A 13,346-nucleotide genomic window follows, 5' to 3' on the forward strand; every position below is an offset into this window, starting at 1 on the left:
ATAGTGATCCCGCCCCCCCGAAATGAGCTTAATTTCACTCTTGCTGATCAGAGCTTCCATACCATTTCATCAAAGACATGTAGGCGTGTTCCCCAGGAATTAATGTCTTGTAATGGGTTTATTATCTGATGTGCTGAGCTCCTTGAAAGTGAGGCAAGTAGTGATTCGCTTGTTCCGGGGGGTTCTAAGAGCTTTTTCAGTTCACCCACCACTGAGTTTCTCTTCCTCTTTGTCCAGCCATTGAGTTTTTAAGTCAGCCATGTTTCTGCCAAATTTAATATAATACTCTGCCCATCAGAGCAGGGCATCAGAGCATGCCGTCTATTTTGTAATTGTCTTCACCTATGCCAGGTTTGGCTGGGTTATACTGTAGAAAAAAACGAATCCCCAAATATATGTTTTAAAATAAGGTTTATTTCTCATAAAATCCACTGTTGCAGTAAGGGTTTACATGACGAGGAAGCATGCTCCACAAGCAGGCTCCGCACCCCAGGGACTTTGAGCTCTAGGCACTGCCAGAGCAACACAGGTCTCCATGATTGCTGTGAATGGGGAGAATTAAAAACACCTGCGATTAAATAATTCCCTCTGGAAGTGACCCACGGTTTTTTTTTTGTTCACACTTAACTAAACCAGAAGGACATCGCTGGCTACCTAATTTCTAGAGGGTGGGGAAGTATAACCCAGAAGTAGATGAGGACTGGTTATTGGTGAACATTGGTAGTACTATCTGCTGCGCCATGTCACATAAAATGGTCACCATTGTAAGAGATATATGGGTGTGTGTGTGTATGCTTTATTATTTTTTTTAAGATTATTTATACAAGCACTGGGTACAGTCAGAAGCGCGGGAGGGTGAGAGAATTCACCAGAGCCAGAGGGGAGAGCAGAGCAGGCAGACTGATGAAGCACACTGCTGAGGGAAGCAGCGGGCAGCAGGAGAGGTCTGCGTGCCATGTAGGACCCTCGCCCGGTGGCCGGGGATCGAACTGGTGCTGCAGAGGCTGCGGGCAGCTTCGCAACCCAGCGCTCAACCGCTGCGCCACCAGGGAGGCCCTGTGTGTGGATGCTTTAATATGGTGTTTAGTGAAAGCTGATACATGAGTGGAGGTTACAGAGGGTATCAGGTCTTTCCTGGTCACAGAAACAGAATGACTGAAGAAAGATCTCTGGGCTTCAGTCAGGTTTTTGCACTTATAAACTATCACCATGGATGGGTTACCCTCTCTGGCCTCTGGTTTCTTTTGAAGTGGTGCTCCTCATTCTGCCACACAGAATTGTGAAGACTAAATAATAGCCTAGTGCTTCGTATAGTGCCTGGCACATAGGTGATCTTATGTGGCAGGCATTATTCCTGTCCAGGTGACGTAGTGTGTGTGCGTGTAGAGACCATTTCCAGGTTGTTCGTAATTACTACTGGCACTGTAATGACATACCCAAAGGCTTTCTCATCACTTGATCCTAGAAAGCTTTTGTCATTCTAAACCTAGCCTGGAGACTGGCAGCCCTCCCACACCTGCGTGTGAGAGGTTGAAGTGACATGAGCTAGTCAGTGGCAGACATTTCAAACTTGGGGCTTTTAATTCCAATAACGTCCCTTGGCAATTAATGCTGCAAGTATTTCCTGAAATTAATTAAACCGAGGATTTTCCATACGTTCCCAGCCCACCATATATTACACTCAAAGTTTCATGCAGTTCTCTTTTCTGCCAAGTAAAGTTCTTTTCCTGCCTGGTCAAGGTGCAGTAGTATTGGCGCTTCATTCCCGGCCTACGCTGGCCCTTCAGCAAGCCACTGAAGTGGGAATGAGAGTAACATTCATCACTAGAGACCATCGTCTCAAGTGTGTTCCAGTGTCTAAAAATCAATCGCATCCTGCCTTCAGGACGCCGGCGTCAGTGACAGATGACGTGGAATACATCTTCCAGACGCGCTAGCTGACACCCGCTGCTGTAGGCCTTGGTGCTTTCTGATATAACAGCCTGGCACTGCTGGGCACAGTCCCTGGCACTTAGGGGTGAGTTTCTTGCAGCAGTGGCCGGCCAATCCAGGGAGTGACTTCATCACTTAGTTTTCATGGAGAGCAGCCCTGGCTTTGTGGGGTGCACGGTGGCCCTGCTCTCCAAGTCGCAGAAAAATTCTCCCTGGCAAAGGGAGAGGAGGGCTGCAGGGAAAAGACCCCTGAGTCTAGAAACGCTTGAGAGTGCAGCTGAGGGGCTAGAGGGAGACTTCCATTCCCAGCAGGTCCTGCTTCCATCAAGCTTCTAAGGTGCAAGGAGAGAGGGTGGCTCTGCGGCAAGAGTTTTGGTGGTTCTTGTGGAATTCAAATAAGTTCAGTGAAGTACGAACCCCTAAAGCGTTTTCCAAGCTCACTTTTTTTTTTTTTTGTGAGACCTTCGCCGGCAGCCGGGGAACGAACTGGCACTGCAGAGGCTGCAGGCAGCCTCGCAGCCCAGCACTCAACCGCTGCGCCACCAGGGGAGGCCCCAAGCTCACTTTTAAGTGGGAAAATGTTCTCTTAAGTGTCTAGAGCGTCAGTGACGAGCCTGACCCTTCCCCAGGTGCACGGCAAAAGCGGCGGTCGGTGCAAAAACTAAAGGTTGCCACTATGCGTACGAGTCTTTCAACTCACACCTCCACTGTTTCTAACTTAAATGTAGACTCTGGGCTTCCATTTCCACTGCTGTAAAATCCACGAAGGGGCTGGTGATGCTCTGTTCCCCACTTGCCTCTCTTCCTCTGCTTCGCTCTGTCGCCTCTTCCTAGGTGGCTACTTTCCAGCTGTGATTCCTTCCAGTGCTTCCGTTACTCACGACCTGGGAACAAACCAATAATACACTTGGCCGGGAGAGGGAAGGGAAAAAGCAGCCGGGAGGAGGAAACGGGAACAGGCATGCAGAGGCAGCTCTCCTCCCCGGCTTCCTCCGCGAGTTCCAGCCTCTCCCGTCTCCGCAGCCGACCATGTCCCATGTCACCCAGAAGGTTCATGTCCTGGCTGGCTGACACCCCACTTGAAAACTCTGCCGTTCTGCTTGCTTGTGACAGATGGTCAACCAGAAAGGGAAAGGGGAAGAATCAGGCCACACATTTCAAACCCAGGCCAGAGTAGTCCATCTTGTCAGCCCAGGGCACCAAACCCAGGTTCCTCACGAGGCACCATTGGTGTTTTGGGCAAAGCAGTTCTTTGCGTGGACCATCCGCGCCCTCGCATGCAAATAGCCGTCCCTTGTGATTGTGACAAGCAGAAACCCTTCCGCTTCCGGGCCCTTCAGATGCAGCCCTGCCTGCCTGTGTTTGAGAACCTCTCATAAGGTGTGAGAGGTTTGTCACAGGGCAGACTGGGAGCTGCATGGAAGAGGGGCTGGGACTCACACCCTGCGACGTGTCTCTTCTAGACTGGTGTCTCAGACCCAAACGCTGAGGTGGTTGGCACATAACGGACAACCCAAGCGTCTTCCAGGGTCAGGATATTTCAATCAGGATGACGTTTAACTCTGAAGTGATACTTTTGACAAACATGCCATAAGCTCTGTTCTGGGAACAGCACGCATAGCAGATGACACTGATGACAAGAGCTGATGTATGTTGAGCACTTGCCACACGCGAGGTGCTGTGCTCGTGAACGCCCTCAGTCCTGTAAGTGGGTAGTTCCCGCCATTCTCACACATGGGAACTGCCACTGAGTGTGAGCAGCTTTCCCAGGCGCTGGAGCTCCAGAGAGGTCTGTCTGACACCAGAGTCTGTCCTACTAACAGCAGTGTGGCCACGGCTTGACTCAACGTCTGGGAATTTGTGAGTCCCCAGGGAGATACACCTCCCAGACTTGGAAGCAAGGTAAGGCTTCAACTTCAAACTGAGATAGCATCAGCATAAATTTTTCAGAATGACCACTCTGAAAATGACTTGCGTGTTGGCAATTTGTTCAGGGCGCTCCACCCACCTGATGGAGGACATCTGTCCCCTTGGGAAGCCACCTGGGATAGGACTGATGAGAAAACTAGCACGGCAGGAGCGCTTCTGAAGTAGGGTCTCCGCCACAGGCCGCAGGATTAGAAGAAGGAACGAGAGAGCGTGTGGTCTAATGAAAGGCTATCCAACTGCCCCGCTTCAGCGCCCCACTTCTTGGGCCCCCGAAGTGGAGGCAGGTGCTCCAGATTGACAGTAGAGTGAGATCTTCCAAATCCTGCTCCCACTCCCTGACTCCAAATCAGCCTCTTCTGGTAAAACCTTGACATAGATTTACCAAACCTTCGGGCACATAAAAGCATTCCAGTTTATCTGCTCTTCACTGACTTGTTCTTCATTAATAACCCCTGAGTTTCCTCTTGCCGCTCCTCCCCCAGCTCTAAAATTCCTCAGGGGGTATTCGGGCCTGAGAAATCCCATGCTCAGCTGCATCCTTCTATGTGAACGTCAACAGAGTATGCTGTCTACTGGGGAATAAAATATGGCGGAGGATTGAGAATCTAGAGCCTGTTGCCTTTCAGATTCAGAATGGAATTGCACGTCAAGACCGCGCAGCTCTCTGTCTGTGGAAGAGAAAAAGTGCGTCCCATTCCTCTCAGGTCGCCAGAACGCACCCTGGCCTTTGAGTGGTCTTCCTTGAAGTACCGTCCGGTCAGCCCCGGGGCCGTCTCTAATAGCTTTGTCCTGTCTTTGAACATTCGATGACGGATTTTTTTCTTCTTTCAGATGAAAGACTTTCGAAATAAGATGCAGTCAATATTTCCAGCAATTCCCAAGAACTCCGACTCGGCTGTTGAGTGGGAAGAAGTATTGAAATCCAAATGAGAGGGCGCGGTGCGTGAACGGCCCTCACGGACAGCCGTGGCTGCGGGACGCCCCCAGAGCAAAGGGACTGCTTGATTTCTCCTCGGGGACCCTGCAGACTGCTGACTGAGCACTCGGGGCCGAGGCCTCAGTGCCCTCTGGAGGGGGAGGGAAAGGGGTTCCACCCCTCTCTGCTTTAAAATGCATGTGAGCACGTGTACACGTGTACATGCGTGTACAAAGTTGGGGGGAGGGTGAAGTTTTCCCAAAGTTAGGAAAACTATTTAGAAATAATTACACTTCTCTATGCAAAGGAGATCCCAGTGATTATAAAGTTGATTATGATGATAAAGTTTATGATTATAAAGTTGAAACCAAGTTTTATATCTGAAACCAGTGACGAGGGTAACTTGAAGGCAGAGTCAGCCTGAGATACTAGTTATGGTTTCATGGGAATAAAAGCCCTTGTTGGAGAAGTCAGGCCGGCATCTGCTCGGGGATCAACAGGGGTGGTTTTGTCGCAGTTGTCATTGTGAAAATAGCTCAATTATCACCTATTTGAACAGAAAGTTCCCTGAGTATTGAATCTCAATAGTGAGTTGTAGGGGCAGGATGACACAGGGCAGGTTTCCTAGGATCCCAGCAGACCAGACCACGTAAAGGAGGGGTCCTGGAGTCCTCGGTGGCTTTTTAGGCTTTTATTGGGATTTATCAGGTAGATGGCAGGCAGGAGGCTGGCAGGCCTCCCGGCCCCCAGCAAGTCTTCACTCTTTCTGGGCTCTCCGGCCTTCTCTCTCGTTCTCTCTGCTTCTCTGCTCTCCCATTGGTTCTTCTGCTGGCGTTCCCGTGACACCGCCCTTATAAGCCTAGTCTTAGCCCAGGTGTGCCCACTTACGCATGCCCACACCCTCCTCCAGGTGCCCGCCATCAGGCATGCATTCAGGACCACAGGGATCCATCATCAATCCTAATGGCGGGAGGGCAGAAAAGCCTGATGCTTTTTCACTTACCCTACATAAGTATTTAGCAGCACCTCCCTGAGGAACCTGCTACAGGTAAATCCTGACACATGCACGCAGCCCTTTCCTGCCTCCGTGATACCTTACAGAAAACTGAATAATGTCGACATGCAATTATTTTTACGGGAGATTAAAATTTTTGGAAAGAGAGAAATATTTTAATATGTTAATATGCCCAGAAGAATAACCTCTGGTTATTTTAATATCAGTTGTGCAATTTCTTTATAATTGCTTAGCCTCTAATTAGCAATCAAGTTTAATATAATGCATTTGAAAATTTATGTGTTATAATGAAACCTTTTAGTTCTAAAGAAACTTTTAAAATGAAATGTCAAGTGCCTAATGTAACATCTTTCTCTGGACTATGTTACCCTTTGAAAATTGCTGTATTGTTAATTAAACAGGTGTAATCAGTGTCTAGGATCCATATGTAACCTGTTCAAAATCCAAGACTAAAAGGAAAGGCTTGCATGTAGAGCAGCAAAAACTCTTCACCCAGCTTTCATTTTTAACGAAATCTCCACTAAGAAAATATTTCTAACCTTTGAAGGAAGTGAAGGCAAGACAGGAGCCAAATTGAACAGATTTCTGTCCTTATTATTCTGAGTCTAATTATTCTATGTTCCCCTTGATAGCGGAATGGGAACCACTGAAAACTGTTTAAAACCAGAATGTAGAGTTTGATTATCCCAGACAAGTTAGAAATTCTCATTTTCTCTGATCCCCTAGAGATCTTTTAAAAATCAATAGGTATTCTATATCTAAAACAAATAAAAGGGGAAATCATGATTGGTTTAATAGGTTCCTGCTGGTAAGCTGCAAGTGCAGCAAGGCCTCCCTCAGGGCCCAGGAGCTGGTGACGCCCGCCCCCCATCCCAGGGTGGTGAGGGGGGGGGCCTGGCTCGAGGAAGTCTGCAGGGAGGCAGTCTGGTCCTTACCTGTGTGGCATGGCCTCTGCTTGCAAAACCCTTTCCCTGAGGGGCGGCCCAGTGACTCCCTGCAGGGTGTGCAGAGGGCAGGCTGATGGGGACAGGTTCTCCAGAACAGGCACCCAGCACAGGCTCCAGCCGCCTTTTGAAAGCAAATACAATGCAACAATGAGGAAAATTTAAAGGAAAACAAGCAATATGACATCAGTGGTATATATTTTTTTTTTTTTTTTACAGTCACAACTCAGATATCAGAAGATTTAGTCATTTGTCTACTCCTTTTATACCAGGGGCATATTGTTAAATTGGTTAATGGAAAGGAAAAATGTTTAACAGATAATGTTATTCTTTATGTGAAGTACCATCTGTGTATTGAATTCTGAAGGTTCCTGGATATGGAAGAGAGGAAATGTTATGGAATTTCAAGTTTGCCTTCTTTGCCGTCTTTATCTCGGGTAGAGTGTGACAAACATAATCACATTTATCTCCTGGAGCATAAAGAGTTTTAATCACCCTATTAACCAGGATGACATTTTTCACAGACTTAAAAAGGAATAGAACAGACATTATCTCCCCATAAGCAATCCATTTCATGGAGGCTGAGCACTAGAAATTTTTTAAAGGATGGATAATACAATTTCCATTTCGTGGGTAAGCCAACATTACGGCGGCTTGCGGTGAGAATGTTCCTTGCACAGGCTGAGCGTTCAACTTCGCATTTAGCATCTCAGAGGCCCCAAAGAGCTAGTAGAGAAAGCAATATTGAGGGAACGTGGTGCGCAGGGAGGGGCGCCGCTCAAGCCTTGGGATTCATTCCAGGAAAAAAAATATGTATTCTGCTAAGTTATTGCTGCCTTGTAAAAATGTATCCACGGGATGCTGTTATTTTCAGTGGAGAAATTGGGGTTTCTGAATAACCTGGCAATGAAAAATAGGGCATGGGAAACTGCCTCCAAGATGCCCAATGCCTGACTGGATGAGAAGCAGGTGAGCGGGAGTCCAGCCCTGCAGAACCGAGCTCCGGGTGAGCGCCCCCTACAGGGCACTGACGGGGCTGCGCTCTCCACCTGCTCAGTGGAAGGGGGCACCTATCCCCTCGCCTGGCACCGATCCCCTCGCCTGGCACCTTCAGCTTCGTTGCATGGATAACATGGGACTCAACTTGCAAATTAATCATTGCAACCTAAGGGGGAGATATGTAAGAAATCGGGCCGGGGGTGAGGAGCAGGGGGACAAAAGTGATTGAAATCCACCAAATTGAGCTATTTCACTTGGGACCAAGTTTAATCTCTCCTAGGTTTGGGTTCATGGAGAATGTTGTATACTTTTCAGCTCCTTTTTATGTACCTTCCTTAAAAAGTGAAAGGATTAAGCACGAATGAACATCAGGGAAGAATACAATTTTTTTTCTCCAAATACATTCTTAAATGTCTCGTGAAAGGTAATATAAGACACACTTTTACAAACTTTTATCATGTTCCAGTGAGATGTTTTCCTTTCTGCCAAGAGGCAGAATGGTTTGTATTTGAGTTTCCGTATTGGTGTCATCAGGATTCATTATCAAAGGCTGTGATTTCGGGAGGGGAGAAGAGGGAAGTAGGAGGCTCTTGCAAGCACTGATGTTCTTCTGTAATAGTGATGTTTGAGGCAAATGACTCTGTTTTGGAGAAAATTTAAAAAGCAGTTTCCATGAAGTACATAAAATTTCTACTTTTCTGCCCAAGTGTTAGCTGAGGGATCCCAGGCCTTGATGGATCGTTCTGTCATTAGCTGGGTTGGGCCTCTGCCTCATTGTCGTTTCATGAGGTGTAATCACTTACTAAAAAGGAAAACAGAATGGCCAGAGAGTGTGTAAATATTCTTAATGACAGAGGATAATGGTGATTTTTTTTTTTAAATTATAGTGTGTGTTTGTTTTCTTATTGAGGTAGCATTGGCTTGAGGTAACTGTATATGATTTAGGGGTACAGGCCCACACCTCTTCAGATGGATGTTACAACTCCACACCTACCACCAATACCCCTAGAACCCCCCACCTTAGTCCATCAGGCCCCTCCCTGTTTTGCGCCCCACCCTCCACGCTTCCCCTCTGGTCACTTCAATTCTATCAGATTTCTAGGATTTATTTTGTCTTAGATTTATCAGGTCCTTTGTTTCTTTATGTCTACATAGGAGTGAAGTCATTCAGTGTTTGTCTTTCTCCTTCTGACTTTTTTTGCTTAGCGCTGTCCCCTCTATTTCCATGCATTGTTACTGCAAATGGCAAGGTTTCATCTTTTTTATAGCTGAGTAGTACTCCACTGCACATTGACCACATCCTAATCCACTGTGTCCTTGGGCATGTAAGTGGCTTCCATAGATTTTTTCTTGTCTACGGGGCTGCAGTGGTCACAGGAGTGCAGATGTCCCACATCTGCAATGGACTCACCTAGGAAGCTGAATCCCACAAACTGGGGAACTTGGCACATCTGTAGAACTCTATCTGCTTCTGAATCCACTGCACAATTTCATCCTCACACTGCCCCTGACCTCCAGGCTTGGAGCGGGATTCCAGATCTGCAAGTGGACAGACATCACTCCATGGGACATGGGTGGGTGGCATCTGGGACACAGGCTCTCCAGACATGCGGGGCCGCGTATCTGGATGGAGCAAGGGACAGAACTGAGTCGAAAAGAAAACTTGGACATGACTCCTTACGCAGTTGTGCCAAACTCTGCTGACCTGGGTGATAGGAATGTGTTTGTTTTTATTTTGTTGCTCTGGTTGTCTTCACCAGGGCCTGCCGAGGGACAGAGTGCCTCTGTCTCCTGCTCTGAGCAAAACCTCACGGTGGGCATCCTAATCTGGAAACCTCGGCGGTCACCCACGGCCACCATGGTCACCTGTATCCCCCACCTCCCTTCAGTTCTCAGGGGCCACAGCTATATAAAGATTCCTCAGTCAGGAGCGAGGTCACAAAGCTAAGAAAATTCTAGTAAATCTCATGCAAGACTAAAATAAGACCTGTTGTCAAAAGATAAGAATGATTGAGGGAACCTTTTGCTCTGGGCTTGCTCATGGCCAGCCATGGTTCTCTTTTCAGAGATTTATATTACAAATGATTGCAGTAAAATATCTGGAAATAGCACAAAATCAAGCCTCCTGATTAGGGCGGCGGGGAGGAGGCTTTTCCCTCTGGTGAGAGGACTCACCAGAGACAGAGCGGGGAACAACACAGGCAGATTGACCGAAGTACACTGCTGAGGGGAGCGGCGGGCGAGGCAGGAGAGGTCTGCTGCGCCATGTGGGTAGCTCCATGGCCAGCCGGGGATCGAACTTGTGCTGTAGAGGCTGAGGATCGCTTCATAGTGTGGTGCTTAACCCCTTGTGCCACCAGGGAGGCCCCTAAAAATTAAGACTTAATTTAAAGCAAGCTGCTAATGCATTCACCAGCTCTGACCTACTGAGCAAGAAGAAACAGATACAGTGAAAATCTATACATGCAAATATTAGTCAGGATGACAATCCCTGTGTTTCTCACCCCACTTTAGAAGCCTCACCCTCTTCACTGTGGTATTGGCAAGACCATCTCGAAATCAGCCCGGCCCTCAGCTCTGGGGGCAGGGTGGGCGGACAGCTTTTTTCTGTAGCCCAGAAATCTAAAGTTCTGCTGGAGGGAGGGAGGGATCAGGGCAGGCACACAGGAACACGCCAGGCTGGGGTCGCCCCGGCACAAGGGTTCCCTGAGGAAATTAGGCCCCCCACCTCCCTGGGAAGCTAATGTCCCCGAAAGAAGCCCAGTAATTCTCCCTAATCTGCTCCGTGCGTACCTTGGATGCAGGCTTCAGCATCCTGGCTCTCTTCCTCAGAGTCACTCGATCATTCCGAGCCGGGCGCCCTCACACATCAGTTACCTAGCGCGGCGACCCCCGGCCGGCCGCTTTCCCTGGGTTGTGTCTGCCAGGCTGCAGCGGGGGCTCTTGGGGAAGCTCGGGCTGGCAGGTTAATATCACCCCTTCCAGCGCTCACGCAGATGTCACAGTCCGTGCCCGGACCCCAGAACTCCAATGAGCGGGAGCTCGCACGTGCCAGGCCGGGCGCCGCGGGGCCCTGAGCTGTCGAGACGGGCACATGGATTGTATTCTCTGTGTCTCCAGACCTCCCAGGCACCACTCAGGGTGGCTGCTGGCAGCCCCGGGGCGGGGGCCGCCGCTCCGGTGGGTAGCAACGCCAGCCGTGCGAGCGGACCGGGCGGGCAGGAGGCAGAGGGCACCTCCAAGACGGCGGCTGCCCGTGAGGGCGACGGGTCCACGCCGGGCCCAGAGGAGCCCCAGCAGGTGTGTGCTCAGGGCCCGGGAGTGCCCGGCCACACGGAAAACACTCCAGGAACCTCCCAGGGGACTTCAATGGCCCCCCAGCCAGCTCCAGGACATCCCCCGCGAGGCAGCGGCAGGCCGGTCCTGATGGGGAGCCCGTGACCCCCGAGCTGACCCGCCCCTTGCATGTCCCTGCCTTACCCCAAGGTTGCCGCCACGAGGCTCCCCCGCCAGACTCACCCACCCAGACTTCCTCCAGCCCCGGGGCTCCCCGCTGGCGCCCCCCCTCCAGAAGGCCGGCAGAGGCGAGGGGTCCTGCTCCGAGCACAGGGACATCTGCCCCGTGGGGGGAGCCTCCCCAGCCGCGCAGCCTGCGGACGCCCGAGGCGGGCTCGAGTCCTTGAGTCCGTGATAACGCCTCGTGTTTCTCTGGGTGTTCGAGCCGCCCCCCGCAGACGCCGGGGCCTACATCCTCCAGGGGCCACAGGGCAGGTCACCCCAGGACCGCTGGCTCCCGAAAGGGGACTCCGGGGAACAGCACACTGGCGCTCAGCAGCCTCGCACGCTCCTTCCCGAACAAGGGCCTGCGGACGAGGGCCTCGGCGGGCGAGGGTCCAGCCTGTGCCGTGGCCCCTTCATGCTGCGCTGGCGGCCCCCAGCCTCCTGCCCGGGCTGAAGACACTGGGTTTGCTCTCGGCACCTCTGCTCTGCAGCCGCTTTTCCCCAGGCCCTGGCGTGGCCCGTAGGCTCTGCCCACGCCCTCCCTCGTGAGGAGCGCTTCCTGGCAGTGGGCACGGTCGCTGGGCATCTAGAGGAAGACTCCAGGGCCCCAGGGTGGGGTGAACGGGGCCGGTCAGCTCACCCCAGGGAGGAACAGAGGCCGATGCCCCCATCCCTCAGCCGAGACCCACGGTTCTCTAAACCTCAGCCCTCGTCAGGGTCACCTGGTCCCGCTCCCGCCCCAGCGCCTCCAGTTCCCTACGATGGCAGAGGACAAAGAATTCTCATTTCCAGCAAGTTCCAGGGATGCCACCGCTCAGGGACCACGGGCTGCGGACACGTGGCCCTTGGGACAAAGGGGGTCCCCTGGAAGCATCTTCACTGATAGTCCACAGACCAGCTCCTCAGAGTCCTACGGTGCACGCCGCCCTCACACCCCTGGGTCGTGACGCGCACTGGCCCGAGGCACAGACTGAGGGCGACTGAGACCCTGTGGCCCTCTCAGCCCTGCGCTGCGCCTTCCTCTCTCGCGTCGCCTCCAGCTCACACGGCCTGGCAGAGTCCCAGTTCCCATCCGGGCCGCGGGTGAGGCCGAGCGGGGCGGGCTGGGGTCACACACACAGGACAGAAACAGCAGGGGAAGCACAGGCCCCGGAGACCCCAGGGTCACTCAGAAATGAGTGGCGAGCACCTAGGAGAGCCTGGCCAGCTTGGTCCCCGGCTGTTTACTGCGTAAGTGGGGGTGGAGACAAGATCAGGGAAATGTCAGCTAACCACACGGCAGCTGCATGACGACCCGAGGGGAGGCAGCGTGGTGGGGAGTCCCTCCCTGGCAGGCCACATCTGAGAGCACGACCCGGAAGGGCAGCAGAAGGGCCGGTGGAGCTGGGATGTCCGTGACCTTTTCTGAGCTGTGACTTTATGAAATTGACATTTCCTTTCAATCGTTCGCTTATTCATTGAAAGCTCATTATTAAGTACCTTGAGGTGCTCTATGGGGACATGACAATGATGTGACGGCCCCTCCTGTGTACACTCCCAGTGGACAGAAGAGGAAGAGAGAAGGACATTTGGGGTGTTCTGACCCTGGCGGGTGGCTGGGTGGGCACGGCCAGGGCCTCAGGGCTGTGGTACTACCGCTACCTGCCAGCAGGAGGTGGCAGAGCGCACCCCAGCGCCCGCAGATGGCAGAGCAGGGCCAGGTGGTCCCACCTTCAGCGCCGGAACAGGTGGATGGCACCTGTGAGCTTTTATCCTTTCAAATGAGAGTGAAGGGCAGCGCTGTCCCCAAGTGGATCGCGTCTTCCTCGGATGGTGTTTGAACTGTAGGGTGGAGGGCGGGCATCCACCCTGGGATCCGGGTGTGACTGAGAGAGCCCCCCGCCTGCCCCCAGTGGCAGCACCCAAGAAGGTGCGACTCCAGGGAAGGTGGAGTTAGGTCCCTCTGGGTGCCGGACCATCACAGGCGGTGCCAGCCTGGAAGGGGAGGCTGGAGGAGCGATACCGAGGAGCCATTCAGGGAAGCACAGCCGGACCCAAACAAGAGCAGCCACAGCGGCAGGTGCTGCGCCTGTGCCGGGTCAGGAACTGCTCTGAGGACTTTGCTGTGTTG

The 13,346-nt window shown here is 51.8% G+C and overlaps 1 protein-coding gene across 1 annotated transcript in view; it reads left to right on the forward strand.

The window, feature by feature from the left end:
* The window catches only part of TMEM242 (transmembrane protein 242), a 33,364-nt gene extending 24,699 nt beyond the window's left edge, over positions 1 to 8,665 (forward strand). Inside the window, exon 4 of the mRNA XM_037520611.2 lies at positions 4,693 to 8,665. Within this exon, the coding sequence (XP_037376508.1) occupies positions 4,693 to 4,791 (99 nt within the window). The 3' untranslated portion in view covers positions 4,792 to 8,665. The remainder of the gene's footprint in view (positions 1 to 4,692) is intronic.
* Positions 8,666 to 13,346: the final 4,681 nt, after the last annotated feature.

Source organism: Talpa occidentalis, unplaced genomic scaffold (assembly GCF_014898055.3).
Source record: "Talpa occidentalis isolate TD23 unplaced genomic scaffold, MPIMG_talOcc4v2.1 talOcc4.2, whole genome shotgun sequence".
Classification (NCBI taxonomy): Eukaryota; Metazoa; Chordata; class Mammalia; order Eulipotyphla; family Talpidae; genus Talpa; species Talpa occidentalis.